Here is a 17,455-nt window from a genome sequence, read left to right as displayed (position 1 = left end):
AATAGTCTCCTTTATAAATACAGGAATTTTTGTACATTTTTATATACATTTTAACAAAATTCAAATGACATTTTCACTGATGATTTTAAGCATTACTAACTGTAAAAAACTCGTCTAAATTAAATTATTTTTAGTCTCTAATAACGTTATTGATGATAAGCAAATGATGCTTTTCTCACTATCACATTAGTTTCTTTCATTCTCATATCCGGTTTCATAACATCATAGCAGAATCAATCACGGATCGAGTCAGCATTGGCTGATTTCAATTTTTAGGATCTCTATTCCCTTAACTAATGTTTTTAATATGTTTTAAATGTTTTTTTTATACTTTACTGTTTAAAGTATATTTGAAATATTGAAACATTTAAGAAGAAACACAATGTGTTTTATTAAAAAAAAAAAAAAAAAAAAAAACCTAACTAGTCTTTACCAATCCTGGTTATAGAAAGTGAAAGTTGTAGTGTGTAAACCCAGCAAACGAGAATAGATTGAAATGAATTTAAATGGATTCAGATTTTCAGAAATATTGATTCACGAATGTTAAAATGAATGCTTTTCAATTTTGAATGCATTTTTATTCATTTATAGGAATTGCACGAAGCATATCTCTATGCCTTTCAATCTAAAAATAATATTAACTTTTTCTGTGTATGCACGCATTGTGAATACTGTTCAATTCAAAATTTTGAATTGAACAGTGAATAAGAAATGCAGTTTTTCAACCCAATTGCATCCAATTAAATCTAATTGAATCCAATTGAACCAAAAAAAAGTATTCGCTATTTAAAATACGCATTTGGATAGAAAAAAATTTCAATCCATTTTAATCCATTCTCGTTTGCTGGGAAGGTTTCCTCTAAGCAGAACAAAAAGTCATGATGATATGAAAATGACATCAATATATTTGATCAATAAATTTGATTTTATTGATTTTTATGATTTCCAGGAGCTTGCAAAGTTATACCGTCATTATGAGAATTTGTAGTCACATTTTCTGCTGCCACGAATTGATGCATCATTCTGTGCACGTTACTAACATTAGTTCCTTCTTGAAATCTTAAATAGCCATTCGTAATATAATATTGATAAATACTATCTTTCGAGAGCTTTCTTACTGTAGAACTTTGAATCACGAATTTTGATATCATTGCTATCAGTAATACATTGATATTGACATATTGAAATAATAATACATACCTCTGTTGATCTACTTGATATCCAAGAGTTTGCCAGTTTGTACCATCATGAGGAAAACTTACATCCGAAACATCACGAGCAAGGGATACTATGTTATTCATGTCATTTCCTTCAGAACTTCATATATATTCGTTAGTAAATATTATTTAAGTTGGATATAAATGTAACATTTGAAATTATATTTAAATGTTGACTCAACTTTATGAAATTTATATATTTCAATGTTACCCAGTAAACGAGAAGGAATTGAAATAAATTGAAATGGCTTCAGATTTTCAGAAATATTGATTCACGAATGTTAAAATGAATACTTTTTAATCCTGAATGCATTTTTATTCATTTATAGGAATTGCATGGAACATATCTCTATCTTTCAATCTAAAAATAATATTATTCTTTTTTATGTGCAAAAATACAAATTGTGAATATTGTTCAATTCAAAATTTTGAATAGGAAATCCAGTTTTTCAATCCAATTGCATCCAAATCTAAATCTAATTGAATCCAACTGAATCTAATTAAATAAAAAAAAAGTATTCGCTTTTAAAATACGCATTTGGATAGAAAAAAATTTCAATCCATTTCAATCCATTTCCGTTTACTAGATAATTGCGTTAATTATAATAGAATATATTGGTATTTCAAAAAGAATAAAATATATCGATATTAGTATTATTTACCTTTGTTGATCATCTTGATTTCCAAGAACATACCAATATGTATTTCCATCATGATAACTTGTAGCCATATTTACTGGTGCTACGTCTTGCTGCATCATTCTATATACATTATATTATTTTAACGTTAGTTTTTCTTTCTTGAAATTTTGAATATCTATTCGTGCAGACATTGACAGTTAATTAATCTTACGAGAGCTTTTTTTCATAGAACTTTGAGCCACGAATTTTGATATTAGTACTTGACATTAAATTAGTAGCTCGTACCTCTGTTGATCTATTTGATATCCAAGAGCTTGCCAATTTGTAGCATCATGACGAGAACTTACATCCGAAACATCATGAGCAAGGAATACTGTATTATTCGTGTTATTTCCTTCAGAACTTGATATATATTCATTAGTTAATATTATTTAAGTTGAATATAAATATAACATTGAAATCATATTTATTAAATATTTCACTCAAATTTATGTAGTCTATATCGTTAATCGTTAAATGTTCAATTTTGTTGTTTATAATAGAATATACTAATCTTTCAAGAAGAATAAAATATACTGATGTTATTATCATTTACCTCTGTTGATCTTGATTTTCAAGACCATGCCAAAATGTACCTACATGATGATAACGTGTAACCATATTTTCTGCTGCTACGTCTTGCTGCATCATTCTATATACATTATATTATTTTAACGTTAGTTTTTCTTTCTTGAAATTTTGAATATCCATTCGTGCAGACATTGACATTTAATTAATCTTTCGAGAACTTTTTTTATCATAGAATTTTTTAGGTCACGAATTTTGATATTAGTAATACTTGACATTAAATTAATAGCATACCTCTGTCGATCTATTTGATATCTAAGATCTTGCCAGTTTGTACCATGACGAGAACTTACATCCGAAACATCATGAGCAAGGAATATTGTGTTATTCGTGTTATTTCCTTCAGAACTTAATATATATTCATTAGTTAATATTACTTAAATTAAATATTACTTAAATATAATAACATAGAAATTATATTTATTAAATATTTCACTCAAATTTATGTAGTCTATCGTTAATCGTTAAAATATTCAATTCTGTTGTTTATAATAGAATATACTAATCTTTCAAGAAAAATAAAATATACTGATATTACTATCATTTACCTCTGTTGATTTTCCTGATTTTCAAGACCATGCCAAAATGTACCTACATGATGATAATGTGTAACCATATTTCCTGCTGCTACGTCTTGCTGCATCATTCTATATACATTATATTATTTTAACGTTAGTTTTTCTTTCTTGAAATTTTGAATATCCATTCGTGCAGACATTGACAGTTAATTAATTTTCCGAGAGTTTTTTTATTATAGAACTTTGAGGCACTAATTTTGATATTAGTAACACTTGACATTAAATTAATAGCACGTACCTCTGTTGATCTATTTGATATCCAAGAGCTTGCCAGTTTGTATCGTCATGATGAGAACTTACATCCGAAACATCATGAGCAAGGAATACTGTGTTATTCGTGTTATTTCCTCCAGAACTTGATATACATTCACTAATTAATATTATTTAAGTTGAATATAAATATAACATTGAAATCATATTTCACTCAAATTTATGTAGTCTATATCGTTAATCATTAAATGTTCAATTGTTTATAATAGAATATACTAATCCTTCAAGAAGAATTAAATATACTGATGTTATCATTTACCTCTGTTGATCTTGATTTTCAAGATCATGCCAATATGTACTTTCATGATGATAATGTGTAGCCATATTTTCTGCTGCTACGTCTTGTTGCATCATATACTCGCTATTATCTGCAGCATCTCCTTTTTTAGATCTCGAATTTTTATTTATATGAGAGTCAGATCTTAAATTATTTATTCCTGTGTTGCTATAAAATATGTTAATAGTGTAATTGCTGCAATTATTGCAACTTACAAAATATTTTACCGATTGCAAAACGTTGAAGTAAATTAAGTAATATACTATAATAAATTTGTAATATACTTAATACATAAATTATGTATTTATAACTTTAGAAAAAAAACATTAATATTTTTATTGTGTAACAATTACCTTTGTTGATCTTGATTTCGAGGAGTTTGCCTATTTATATCATCATGATGGAAGTTTGTATTTTCAGTGGCTATAGACTGTTGTGTCATTCTGTTCATTTTATTGTCTTCAGATTCTTGTCCAGATTTCAAAAGTTGAGTCTTATCAAAACAATTGTGACGTATTAAGACATCTATTCCGTAAAATATGTCCTTTTCAATATTGCAACGTTTGCACCGTGCACTAAATTCTTCTTCTTGAATTTCGAAATATTGCGATAGCGACTTATATGCAATTTCTTTTTGTATAGCAGCTCTTATTTCTTGACTATGTTTTTTTCGCAAATGCGACTTTAGATTTTGTATATTTGCTTCATGACGAATATTCTTACAAAATTTACATTTTCCTTTGTAAAAGTCTATTTTGTCAAAATATTCCCACACCAAGTCATTGTTGTTTTCCCATTTTAAACGATCTTCTTCGGTCCATATTTTGTGCTTATGGTATAAATGTCCTTTTATCATTCTTATCGTTCTACATGAATTTTTAGTACTATCATAATAAGTTTTATTACAACTATCTATTTCGCACTTTACAGTAAAATTGTCTAATTTAACAACATGTTTCCACACCCAATTGTCTGATCTTCTTCGAGCAGAGAGTCGCGATGTGTTACTAAATACAAAATACCGATTAAAACAAGAAAAATATTCAGAGAAGCAGTTTATAAAAGAATGATAGAAAAGAAAGTAAAATATGTAATTTTTATTAGTATATAAAAGTTAATGTATCTTTCAGTTCAATAAGAATCATGTAGTTTAATTGCTATTTATTCGATTTTTGTCATCAATCAATCAGATTAAGATTATTACTATATATTTTACACGTCTTGACTTAAAAATAAAGTTTAACAATAAAAATTGGTTCATAAAATTTGAAAATATTTCTTGACTTTTTTACTACAGACTATTACAACAACGTTTATCATCGTTTATTGTAATAAATGTTGAAATAAATAGATTAAATTGAATGATATGCTAAATATTTAATGCATGTTAAAGTAGATGATATATTAATAACTTAAGAAAAGTGAAACATTAACATTTGAATTACGTAACAATTACCTTTCATGTTCATTTTCTCGATTTTCAGGAGCTTGTTTATTTATATTATCATGATGTGAACTTGTACTGGTATTTTCATCGGCTATAGATTGTTGTGTCATCCTGTTCACATTATCTTCAGGTTCTTGTCGAGACTTTAAACGTTGATTCTTATTAAAACAATTGTGACGTATTAAGACATCTGTTCCGTAAAATATGTCCTTTTCAACATTGCAACGTTTGCATCGTGCACTAAATTCTTCCTCTTGAATTTCAAAATATTGCGATAGCGACTTAAATGAAATTTCTTTTTGTATAGCAGCTCTTATTTCTTGACTATGCTTTCTTCGCAGATGCGACTTTAGATTTTGTATATATGCTCCATGACGAAAATTCTTACAAAATTTACATTTTCCTTTGTATAAGTCTACTTTGTCAAAATATTGCCATATCAAGTCATTGTTGTTTTCCCATTTTAAGCGATCTTCTTCAGTCCATATTTCATGCTTATGATATAAATGTACTTTCATTGATTTTATCAATATACTTACATTTTTATGTTTACTATAATAAGTTTGATTACATTTATCTATATTGCACCGTATAGTAGAATTGTTTAATTTAAGACCATGTTTCCACACCCAATTGTCTGATCTTTGTCGAGCTGCCGTTATATCCTCACATTGTCGCGATGTATTACTAAATATGAAATATCGATTAAGCCAAGAAAAATGTTCAGAGGAGCTGTTTAGGAAAGATTGATGATAGGAGAGAGAGTGAAATGTGTAATTTTTCATTAATAAAGATTATAGATTGAATTTTCCAATTTAGTAAGAATGATATAGTTAATTCTTAATTCTTAATTATTCGATTTATGTTGTCAATCAATCAGATTAAGATTAACATTATATATTTTCCAAATCTTGACTTGAAAATAAAATTTAACAAATGAAAATTAGTATAAGTTTATAAAATTTGGAAATATTTCTTGATTTTTTATTGCAGATTACGACAACACCGTTTAAAACCGTTTATTGTTGAGATATATATAATATATAGATTAAATTAAATAATATATTTAATTGTTAATGCGTATTAAAATGATAATGCATATTAAATGATATATTAATAATTTAAGAAAAGAAACATTAACATTTTAATTACGCAACAGTTACCTTTGTTTATTTTCTCGATTTCTAGGAGTTTGTCTATTTATATCATGATGTGAACTTGTACTTGTATTTTCATCGGCTATGAATTGTTGTGTCATACTGTTCACATCATTATTATCAGTTTCTTGTCGAGATCTTAAAGATTGATTATTTTTAAAACAAATGTGATGTATTAAAGCATCTATTCCGTAAAATATGTCGTTTTCAACATTGCAACTTTTGCACTGTGCACTAAATTCTTCCTCATGAATTTTGAAATATTGCGATAGAGACTTATCCGCAATTTCTTTTCGTACACCAGCTCTTATTTCTTGACGATGACTTTGCAGATGCGACTTTATAAGTGATACATATGGTTGACGAAGTAAACGATCACAAAATTTACATTTTGCTTCGTATAAACTTACTTTGTCGAAATATTGCCATATCAAGTCATTGTCATTTTCCCATTTTAAACGATCTTCTTCATTCCATATTTCATGCTTATGGTATAAATGTGCCTTTATCATTGTTATCATTTCAATAAATTTACTTCTTTTGCCAATTTTATAAGTTTGAATACAACTTCTGCACTGTACAGTAGAATTATCTAATTTAAGATGTTGTGACACCCAATTGTCCGATCCTTCTAGAGCTGCCATTAAATCCGCACAGTATCGTGTGTTACTAAATACGAAATACAGATTAATTAAGGAAAATTCAAAGAAGCTGTTTAGAAAAGATTAATGATAAGAGAGAGAATGAAATATATAATTTTTCATTAATAATGATTATTGATTGAATCTTTCAGTTTAGTAAGAATCATGTAGTTTAATTTCTATTTATTCGATTTCTGTTGTTAATCAATAAGATTAAGATTAACATTTTTATACATCTTGATTTTATATTTTATACATCTTGACTTAAAAATAAAGTTTACATGAAAATTGGTACAAATTTATAAAATTTGGAAATATTTCTTGATTTTTTACTGCAGACTACTACACATCGTTTATCACGGTTTATTGTAATAAACGTTGAGATAAATAAGTTTAATTAAGTAATATACTTAATTTTTAATGCGTATTAAAATGCAGATGTTATATTGAAAACTTAAGAAAGTGAAATTTAACAATTGAATTTAACATTAACAATTTAATTACACAATAGTTACCTTTGTTCATTTTCTTCATTTCCAGAAACTTGTCTATTTATGTCATGTGAACTTATATTTTCATCGGCTGCAGATTGTTGTGTCATTCTGTTCATATCATTATCATCAAATTCTTGTTGAGATTCTAAAGATTGATTCTTTTTGAAACAAATGTGATGTATTAAGGCATCTGTTCCGTAATATATGCCGATTTCAACATTGCAACGTTTGCACCGTGCACTAAAATCTTGCTCATAAATTTCGAAATATTGCGATAGAGATTTATCCGCAATTTCTTTTCGTACATCAGCTCTTATTTCTTGATGATGACTTTGCAAATGCGACTTTATAAGTGGTACATATGGTTGACGAAGTAAACGGTCACAAAATTTACATTTTGCTTCGTATAAGCCTACTTTGTCGAAGTATCGCCATATCAAGTCATTATCGTTTTCCCATTTTAAGCGATCTTCTTTATTCCATATTTCATGCTTATGGTATAAATGTGCTTTTATTATCACTATCATATCAATAAGTTTATTTTTTTTGCCAATTTTATAAGTTTGAATACAACTTTTGCATCGTATATTAGAATTATCTAATTTAAGATGTTCCCACACCCAATTGTCTGATCCTTGTAGAGCTGCCATTAAATCCGCACAGTATTGTGTGTTGCTAAATACGAAATATCGATTAAGTCAAGGAAAATATTCAGAGAAGCTGTTTAGGAAAGATTGATAGGAGAGAATGAAATATGTAATTTTTCATTGATAAAGGTTATTGATTAAATCTTTCAGTTCAATAAGAATTATATATTTTAATTTCTACTTATTGGATTTCTGTTGTCAATCAATCAGATTAAGATTAACGTTATTTATTTTATACATCTTGTCTTGAAAATAAAATTTAACAAGTTTAGAAGTTAGACTTTAACAAGTTTAGAAAATCGGTACAAGTTTATATTTGGAAATGTTTCTTGATTTTTTATTATATGCTATTACGACATCGTTTATCATATTATTTTAATAAACATTGAAATAAATAGATTGAATTAAGTAATATACTAACTTTTTCATGTGTATTAAAATATACATACAATATATTAATAATTTAAGCAAAGTGAAATATTAACATTTTTATATTTTTACATAACAGTTACCTTTGTTGATCTTCATTTCGAGGAGGTTGCCTATTTATATCATCATGATGGGAGTTTGTATTTGCATTTTCAGTAATTATAGACTGTTGTGTCCTTAGTTGTGTCATTCTGTTCACATCATTATCTTCAGGATCTTGTCGTAATCTTAAACGTTCATTTTCATCTAAACAAATGTGTATTAAGGCATCTGTTCCATAAAATATGTCCTTTTCAAGATTGCAACGTTTGCATCGTGCACTAAATTCGTCCTCTTGAATTTCGAAATATTGCGATAGCGACTTATTTGCAATTTCTTTTTGTACAGCAGCTCTTATTTCTTGACTATGCTTTCTTCGCAGATGCCACTTTAGATATGGTATGTATGCTTCATGATGAATATTCTTACAAAATTTACATTTTCCTTTGTACAGGTCTAGTTTGTCAAAATATTGCCATATCAAGTCATTATTGTTTTCCCATTTTAAGCGATCTTCTTCAGTCCATATTTCGTGCTTATTATATAAATGTCCCTTTATCCTTGTTATCATTCTACTTGTACGTTTATGATCAATTGTATACTTATAAGTTTGGTCACAACCATCTATATTGCACTGTACAGTAGAATTGTCTAATTTAAGAATATGTTTCCGCACCCAATTGTTTGATCCTTCTAGAGCCATTACATCCGTACAATATGTGTCACTAAATATGAAATATTGATCAAGCCAAGGAAAATATTTAAAGAAGTTGTTTAGGAAAAGTTGATAATAAAAGAGAGAGTAAAACATATAATTTTTCCCTAATATGTAAAAATTATTGATTGAATCTTTCAGTTAAAAATCATATTATTTAATTTCTATTTATTCAATTTCTATTGTGAATCAATCAGATTAGGGTTAATATTATATTAGGTGTAGTAAAAAGAAATCCATTATTTTTCCATTCAATTTCATGCAAAAATAATGGATTTCTTCTTTTTACTACACCTAATATATTTGACACATCTTGACTTGAAAATGAAGTTTAACATTGAAAATTGGTACAAGTTTATATTTGGAAATGTTTCTTGACTTTTTATTGTAGACTACATCAACATCGTTTATCACCGTTATTGTAATAAACGTTGAGGTAAATAAATAAATTGAATTAAGTAAGTACTAAATTTTTAATGTATATATTAAGTGTACATAATATATTAATAACTTAAAAAAAGTGAAACATTAACATTTTTATTATATAACAGTTACCTTTGTTGCAGATCTTGATTTTGAGGAGCTTGTCTATTTATATCATCATGATGGGAGCTTGTATTTGTATTTTCAGTGACTATAGACTGTTGTGTCATTTTATTTACGTTATTATCTTCAGATTTTTGTCGAGACTTTAAACGTTGATTCTTTTTGAAACAAATATGATGTATTAAGGTATCTGTTCCATAAAATATGTCCATTTTATGATTGCAACATTTACACCATACACTAAGTTCTTTCTCATCGATTTTAAAACATTGCGATAGTGACTTTGTTGCAATTTTTTTTTGTGCAGCAGCTCTTATTCTTTGACTATGTTTTTTTAGCACATGCGATTTTAGATTTGGTATATATGCTTCATGACAAATACTCCTACAAAATTTACATTTTCCTTTGTATAAGTCTACTTTGTCAAAATATTGCCATATCAAATCGTTGTTGTTTTCCCATTCTAAACGATCTTCTTTAGTCCATATTTTGTGCTTATGGCATAAATGTACCCTCATCGATGTTATCAATCTACTTGTATTTTTATTATAATAAGTTTGAACACAACAATCTATATTGCACTGTACAGTAAAATTGTTTAATTTAACAACATGTTTCCACACCCAATTGTCTGATCCTTCTAGAGCTGCCATTGCATCCGCACAGTATTGTGATGTATTACTAAATACGAAATAACGATTAATCCAAGAAAAATGTTCAGAGAAGTTGTTTAAGAAAGCTTGATGATAGGAGAGAGTGAAATTTGTAATATAATAGGAGACATGTAATTTTTCATTAATTAATTAATTTTCATTAATTTTTCATTAATAAAGGTTATTGAATCTTTCAGTTCATTAAGAATTATAGACTTTAATTCCTACTTATATGATTTCTGTTGTCAATCAATCAAATTAAGATTAACATTATATATTTTATACATCTTGATTTAAAAATAAAGTTTAACATTGAAAATTAATACCAGTTTATATTTGGAAATGTTCACTTTTATTATAGGCTATTACAACATTGTTATTGTAATAAACATTAAGGTAAATAAATTGAATTAAGTATTATATAAACTAAATTTTTTGCTTAGTTTATTGTGTATTGAGTGTACATAATAAATTAATAACTTAAAAAAATGAAACATTAACATTTTTATTATATAACAGATTTTTATTATATTTATTATATAACATTATTATATAATAATTACCTTTGTCGAAAATCTTGATTTTGAGGAACTTGTCTATTTATATCATCATGATGGGAATTTGTATTTGCATTTTCAGTGATTGTAGACTGTTGTGTCATTCTATTTACATTATTATTTTCAGATTTTTGCCGAGACTTTAAACGTTGATTCTTTTTGAAACAAATGTGATGCATTAAGGCATCTGTTCCGTGAAGTATGTCCATTTTATGATTGCAACGTTTGCACCATGCAATAAGTTCTTCCTCATCAATTTTAAAACAATGCGATAGTGACCTAGTTGCAATTTCTTTTTGTGCAGCAGCACTTATTTCTTGACTATGCTTTTTTCGTAGATGCAACTTTAGATTGTGTATATATGCTTCATGACGAAAATACTTACAAAATTTACATCTTTCTTTGTATAAGTCTATTTTGTCAAAATATTGCCATATCGAGTCATTGTTGTTTTCCCATTTTAAGCGATCTTCTTCAGTCCATATTTCATGCTTATGGTATAAATGTCCCTTTAACCTTGTTATCATTCTATTTGTATGTTTATGATCAATTGTATACTTATAAATTTGATCACAACTATCTATATTGCACTGTACAGTAAAATTGTTTAATTTAACAACATGTTTCCACACCCAACTATCTGATTCTTCTAGAGCTGCCATTGCATCCGCACAGTATCGTGATGTGTTACTAAATATGAAATACCGATTAAACCAAGGAAAATGTTCAAAGAAGTAGTTTAGGAAAGGTTGATAATAGGAGACAATGAAATATATAATTTTTCATTAATAAAAAATTGATTGAATCTTTGAGTTTAGTAAGAATTATACTTTAATTCCAATATTTTTATTCGATATCTGTCTTGTTAATCAATCAAATTAAGATTAACATATATTTTATATATCTTGACTTGAAAATAAAATTTAAATGAAAATTGATACAAGTTTATAAAATTTGGAAATATTTCTTGATTTTTACTGCATGCTACTACAACATTATTTATCATGGTTTATTGTAATAAATGTTGAGACAAATAGATTAAATTAAGTAGTATACTTAATTGTTAATGTGTTATTAAAATGTAGATGATACATTAATAACTTAAGAAAAATGAAACATTAACAATTTAGTTACACAACAGTTACCTTTGTTCATTTTCTTCATTTCCAGGATCATCATTATCATCAAGTTCTTGTCGAAGTCTTAAAGATTGATTCTTTTTGAAACAAATGTGGTGTATTAAGGCATCTGTTCCATAAAATATGTCCTTTTTGACATTGCAATGTTTACACAATGCGCTAAATTCTTTTTCATCTATTTTATAATATTGCGATAAAGACTTATCTACAATTTCTTTTTGTACAATAGTTCTTATTTCTTGACTGTGCTTTATTCGCAGATGCGACTTTATAAGTGGAATATGTGCTTGATGAAGTAAAATGTTACAAAATTTACATTTTTCTTCATATAATTTTACTTTATCGAAGTACCGCCATATCAAGTCATTGTCGTTTTCCCATTTTAAGCGATCTTCTTCGTTCCATATTTCGTGTTTATGATATAAATGTCCCTTTACCATTGCTATCATTCTTGCATGTTTATTATCAGTTGTATAAGTTTTATAACAACCATCTATATTGCACTGTACAGTAAAACTGTTCAATTTAAGAATATGTTTCCGCACCCAATTGTTTGATCCTTCTAGAGCTGCCGTTATATCCTTACAATATCGCGATGTGACTCTAAATATGAAATACCGATCACGCCAAGGAAAATATTTTGAGAAATTGTTTAGGAAAGATTGATGATAGAAGAGAAAATAAAATATATAATTTTTCTCTAATATGTAAAGATTATTGATTGAATCTTTCAGTTACAAATCATATTGTTTAATTCTTAATTATTCGGTTTCTGTTCTCAATCAATTAGATTAAGAGTAAAATATATACTTGATACATCTTGACTTGAAAATAAAGTTTAACATTGAAAAGTGGTACAAGTTTATATTTGGAATTTTTTGATTTTTTATTGTAGGCTACTACATTTATCATTTATCATCGGTATTGTAATAAACGTTGAGATAAATAAATTGAATTAAGTAACATATTAAATTTTTAATGTGTATTAAGTATGTATAATATATTAATAACTTAAGTGAAACATTAACATTTTTATTACAATTTTATTATATCACAATTACCTTTGTTGATAGTATTGATTTCGTGGAATTTGCCTATTTATATCGTCATGATGGGAGCTTGTATTTGCATTTTCAGTGGTTATAGACTGTTGTGTCATTCTGTTCACGTTATTATCTTCAGAGTTTTGTCGAGATCTTAAATGTTGATTTTTTTTGAAACAAATGTGATGTATTAAGGCATCTGTTCCATAAAGTATGTCCATTTTAAGATAACAACGTTTGCACCACGCAGTAGGTTCTTTCTCATCGATTTTAAAATATTGCGATAATGACTTAGTTGCAATTTCTTTTTGTGCAATAGCTCTTATTTCTTGACTATGCTTTTTTCGCAGATGCCACTTTAGATATGGTATGTATGCTTCATGATGAATATTCTTACAAAATTTACATTTTCCTTTGTATAAGTCTACTTTGTCGAAGTATTGCCATACTAAGTCATTGTTATTTTCCCATTTTAAACGATCTTCTTCAGTCCATATTTTGTGCTTATGGTATAAATGTGTCTTTATCAAGTTTATCATTTTAATTGGATTTCTGTTACAATAAGTTTGATCACAACAATCTATATTGCACTGTACAGTAGAACTGTTTAATTTAACGAAGTGTTTCCACACCCAATTATCTGATTCTTCTAGAGCTGCCATTGCGTCCGCACAGTATTGTGATGTGTTACTAAATACGAAATACCGATTAAGCCAAGAAAAATGTTCAGAGAAGCTGTTTAGGAAAGATTGATAGGAGAGAGTGTAATTTTTCATTGATAAAGGTTACTGATTAAATCTTTCAGTTCAATAAGAATTATATACTTTAATTTCTACTTATTGGATTTCTGTTGTCAATCAATCAGATTAAGATTAACGTTATTTATTTTATACATCTTGTCTTGAAAATAAAGTTTAACAAGTTTAGAAGTTAGACTTTAACAAGTTTAGAAAATCGGTACAAGTTTATATTTGAAAATGTTTCTTGACTTTTTATTGTAGGCTACTACAACATCGTTGATGATATTTATTGTAATAAACATTAAGGTAAATAGATTGAATTAAGTAATTACTAAATTTTTCATATGTATTAAAGTGTACATAATATATTAATAACTGAAGAAAAGTGAAATATTAATGTTTTTATTACATAACAATTACCTTTGTTGAGCTTCTGGATTTCCAAGAGCTTGTCTATTTAAATTATCATTGTGGGAACTTGAATTTGTATTTTCATCGGCTATAGGTTGTTGTGTCATTCTGTTCATATCATTATCATCAGATTCTTGTCGAGATCTTAAAGATTGATTCTTTTTGAAACAAGTGTGATGTATTAAGTTATCTGCTCCGTAAAATATGTCCTTTTCAACATTGCAACGTTTGCACCGTCCACTAAATTTTTCCTCGTGAATTTCGAAATATTGCGTTAGAGACTTATCCGCAATTTCTTTTCGTACATCAGCTTTTATTTTTTGACGATGATATTGTCGCAGATGAACCCTTAACAATGGTGTATATGATACGGAAAGTAAGTCGTGACAAAATTTACATTTTTCTTTATATAAACCTACTTTGTCGAAATATCGCCATATTAAATCATTGTCATTTTCCCATTTTAATCGATCTTCTTCATCGAATTTTCCATGCTGATGGTATAAATGTCCTTTTATCATTATTATCACTCTATTTTTAGTTTTATCAATCTTATAAATTTTATCACAATTATCTATCTTGCACTGTACACCATTGTTTAATTTAACAACATATTTCCACATCCAATTGTCTGATCCTTTTAAAGCTGCCATTGTATCCGCACAGTATGTGTTACTAAATACGAAATAATGATTAAGCTACGGAAATTATTCAGAGAAGCTATTTAGGAAAGATTGATTGTAGGAGATAGAGTGAAATGTGTAATTTTTCATTAATAAAGGTTATTCATTGTATCTTTCAGTTCATTAAGAATTATATACTTTAATTCCTACTTATTCGATTTCTGCTGTCATCAATCAGATTAACATTATATTTTGCACATCTTGACTAGAAAATATTTATTAAATTTAACATTGAAAATTCGTACAAGTTTATATTTAGAAATGTTTCTTTACTTTTATTGTAGGCTACCACTATATCGTTTATCATCATTATTGTAATAAATGTTGAAGTAAATAGATTGAATTAAATATTAGGTGTACAACTTTGCTTCCGTCGTTTTCCTATAAATGGCTTTAGCGGTAAGTGGTGGTCGAAATAAATAGATCATAGACGTCATACAATAAACTTGGGCATCTATCAACATAACCCCACAGAAACATTAGTCGATTTGTGTCTGCATTATAAAGTTATTCTCGATTGAAAATGTCAGTTTACGAGCCAAATTCTCGTCATTTGCGGGAGGTTTTAATTTTTTGTTTCAATATGAAGAAATCTGCGGCTGAGGCTCATCGAATGCTCTCAAATACTTATGGTGAGGCCGCTATTAGTGAAAGAACGTGTCATGAATGGTTTCAACGCTTCAAGAACGGTGATTTTGACGTCGAAGACCGGCATAGTGGTGGAAAAGAGAAGGTTTTCGAAGATGCAGAATTGGAGGCATTACTTGAGCAAGACTCGTGTCAAAAGAAGAATTGGCATGATCATTGGGAGTGACTCAACAAGCCATTTCAAAACGCCTCAAAGCCATGGGAATAATTCAGAAGCAAGGAAATTTGCCGTACGAATTGAAGCCGAGAGATGTTGAACGGCGTTTATTTGCTTGTGAACAGCTGCTTGAAAGGCAAAGACGGAAGGGATTTCTGCATCGCATTGTGACTAGGGACGAAAAATGGGTTCATTACGATAATCCCAAGCGCAGAAAATCATGGGGAGTTCCCGACCATGCTTCCACGTCGACGGCCAAACCGAATATTCACGGCTCCAAGGTCATGCTCTGTATTTGGTGGAACCAGCTCGGCGTAGTGTATTATGAACTGTTAAAACCGACTGAAACAATCACAGGCGATCGGTATCGAACGCAATTGATGCGTTTGAGCATTGAAAGACAAATGGCCGCAATACAACGAAGAGACATAAAGATTTTGCAGACAATGCTTGACCCCATGTTGCGAAAGTGGTCAAGACAGACTTGGAAACATTGAAATGGAAAGTCCTATCCCACCCGCCGTATTCTCCAGACGTTGCTCCCTCTGACTATCACTTGTTTCAATGGCACATGGCCTGGCTGATCAGCACTTCCGGTCTTATGAAGAAGTAAAAAATTGAAATCGATTCGTGGATAGCCTCAAAAGATGACGACCAGTTTTTTCGACGCGGGATTCGTACGCTACCCGAAAGATGGGAGAAAGTAGTGGCCAGCGATGGACAATACTTTGAATCATAAATGTATAACCAGTTTTTTACAATAAAGCCTCGAATTTCGGAAAAAAAACGGCGGAAGCAAAGTTGTACATCTAATAATATACTAAATTTTTAATGTGTATTAAGTGTACATAATATATTAATAATTTAAGGAAAGTGAAACATTAATATTTTTATTACATAACAGTTACCTTTGTTGCGTTTCTCGATATCCAAAAGCTTGTCTATTTAAATTATCATGGTGGGAACTTGAATTTGTATTTTCATCGGTTATAGGTTGTGTCATTCTGTTCACGTTAGTATCTTCAGATTTTTGTCGAGACCTTAAATGTTGATTCTTTTTAAAACAAATGTGATGTATTAAAGCATCTGTTCCGTATAGTATGTCCATTTTAAGATTGCAACGTTTGCATCGTGCACTAAGTTTTTTCTTATTGATTTTAAAACGTTGCGATAGTGACTTAGTTGCAATTTCTTTTCGTATACCAGCTCTTATTTTTTGACGATGGTATTGTCGCAGATGAATCCTTAACAATGGTGTATATGATATGGAAAATGATTCGTGACAAAATTTACATTTTTCTTCATATAAACCTATTTTGTCAAAATATCGCCATATAAAGTCATTGTCGTTTTCCCATTTTAACCGATCTTCTTCATCGTATTTTTCATGCTGATGATATAAATGTCCTTTTATCATTATTATCACTCTATTTTCATTTTTATCAGTCTTATAAATTTTATCACAATTATCTATCTTGCACTGTACAGTAAAATTGTTTAATTTAACAACATGTTTCCACATCCAATTGTCTGATCCTTCTAGAGCTGCCATTGTATCCGCACAGTGTCCGTGATGTGTTACTAAATACAAAGTAGCGGTTATATCGAGAAATATATTCAGAAAAACTATTTAGGAAAGATCAATGAAGAGAGAAGAGAGAGAGAGAGAGAGAGAGAGAGAGAGAGAGAGAGAGAAGAA

At 28.5% G+C, this 17,455-nt stretch overlaps 3 protein-coding genes across 3 annotated transcripts in view; all 3 read right to left on the bottom strand.

Moving 5' to 3' along the window:
* Positions 1 to 926: 926 nt before the first annotated feature.
* LOC105622336 lies at positions 927 to 7,999 on the bottom strand. Its single transcript, XM_012203755.1, has 11 exons — positions 7,371 to 7,999; positions 6,221 to 6,883; positions 5,067 to 5,744; positions 3,964 to 4,617; positions 3,593 to 3,778; positions 3,302 to 3,433; positions 3,034 to 3,132; positions 2,454 to 2,549; positions 2,144 to 2,260; positions 1,201 to 1,317; positions 927 to 1,059 (listed from the first exon to the last, which is right to left on the bottom strand). The coding sequence occupies exons 1-11, from the start codon at positions 7,997 to 7,999 to the stop codon at positions 927 to 929; spliced, it is 3,504 nt and encodes a 1,167-aa protein (XP_012059145.1).
* Positions 8,000 to 8,504: 505 nt separating this feature from the next.
* LOC105622335 lies at positions 8,505 to 12,893 on the bottom strand. The gene is made up of 5 exons (XM_012203754.1): positions 12,885 to 12,893; positions 12,081 to 12,655; positions 10,942 to 11,625; positions 9,735 to 10,406; positions 8,505 to 9,189 (listed from the first exon to the last, which is right to left on the bottom strand). Exons 1-5 carry the CDS (start codon positions 12,891 to 12,893, stop codon positions 8,505 to 8,507), a joined length of 2,625 nt encoding a protein of 874 aa, XP_012059144.1.
* Positions 12,894 to 13,131: 238 nt separating this feature from the next.
* Positions 13,132 to 17,455, bottom strand: part of LOC105622334 — an 11,646-nt gene continuing 7,322 nt past the window's right edge. Inside the window, exons 2-4 of the mRNA XM_012203752.1 lie at positions 16,665 to 17,337; positions 14,278 to 14,943; positions 13,132 to 13,807 (exon numbers count right to left, since the gene is read on the bottom strand). Coding sequence (XP_012059142.1) covers positions 13,132 to 13,807; positions 14,278 to 14,943; positions 16,665 to 17,337 — 2,015 coding nt within the window. The remainder of the gene's footprint in view (positions 13,808 to 14,277; positions 14,944 to 16,664; positions 17,338 to 17,455) is intronic.

Source organism: Atta cephalotes (assembly GCF_000143395.1).
Source record: "Atta cephalotes unplaced genomic scaffold scaffold00043, whole genome shotgun sequence".
In the NCBI taxonomy this organism is placed as follows: Eukaryota; Metazoa; Arthropoda; class Insecta; order Hymenoptera; family Formicidae; genus Atta; species Atta cephalotes.
The sequence above is the reverse complement of the archived record's forward strand: the minus strand, read 5'-3'. Positions and strand labels throughout refer to the sequence as shown.

Excerpts from the sequence above, each read along its gene's own strand:
- LOC105622336 (XM_012203755.1), bottom strand. The coding sequence starts at position 7,999 with ATGGCAGCTCTACAAGGATCAGACAATTGGGTGTGGGAACATCTTAAA. Across the intron at positions 3,434-3,592 it reads GAAAATCAAGATCAACAGAG|TGAATGTATATCAAGTTCTG; the intron begins GTAAATGATAAC and ends AATATTAATTAG. Across the intron at positions 1,060-1,200 it reads TATCAAGTAGATCAACAGAG|ATTTCAAGAAGGAACTAATG; the intron begins GTATGTATTATT and ends TGGCTATTTAAG.
- LOC105622335 (XM_012203754.1), bottom strand. Across the intron at positions 10,407-10,941 it reads AATCAAGATTTTCGACAAAG|TAATACATCACAATACTGTG; the intron begins GTAATTATTATA and ends TTTCGTATTTAG. Across the intron at positions 9,190-9,734 it reads AATCAAGATCTGCAACAAAG|TGACACATATTGTACGGATG; the intron begins GTAACTGTTATA and ends TTTCATATTTAG.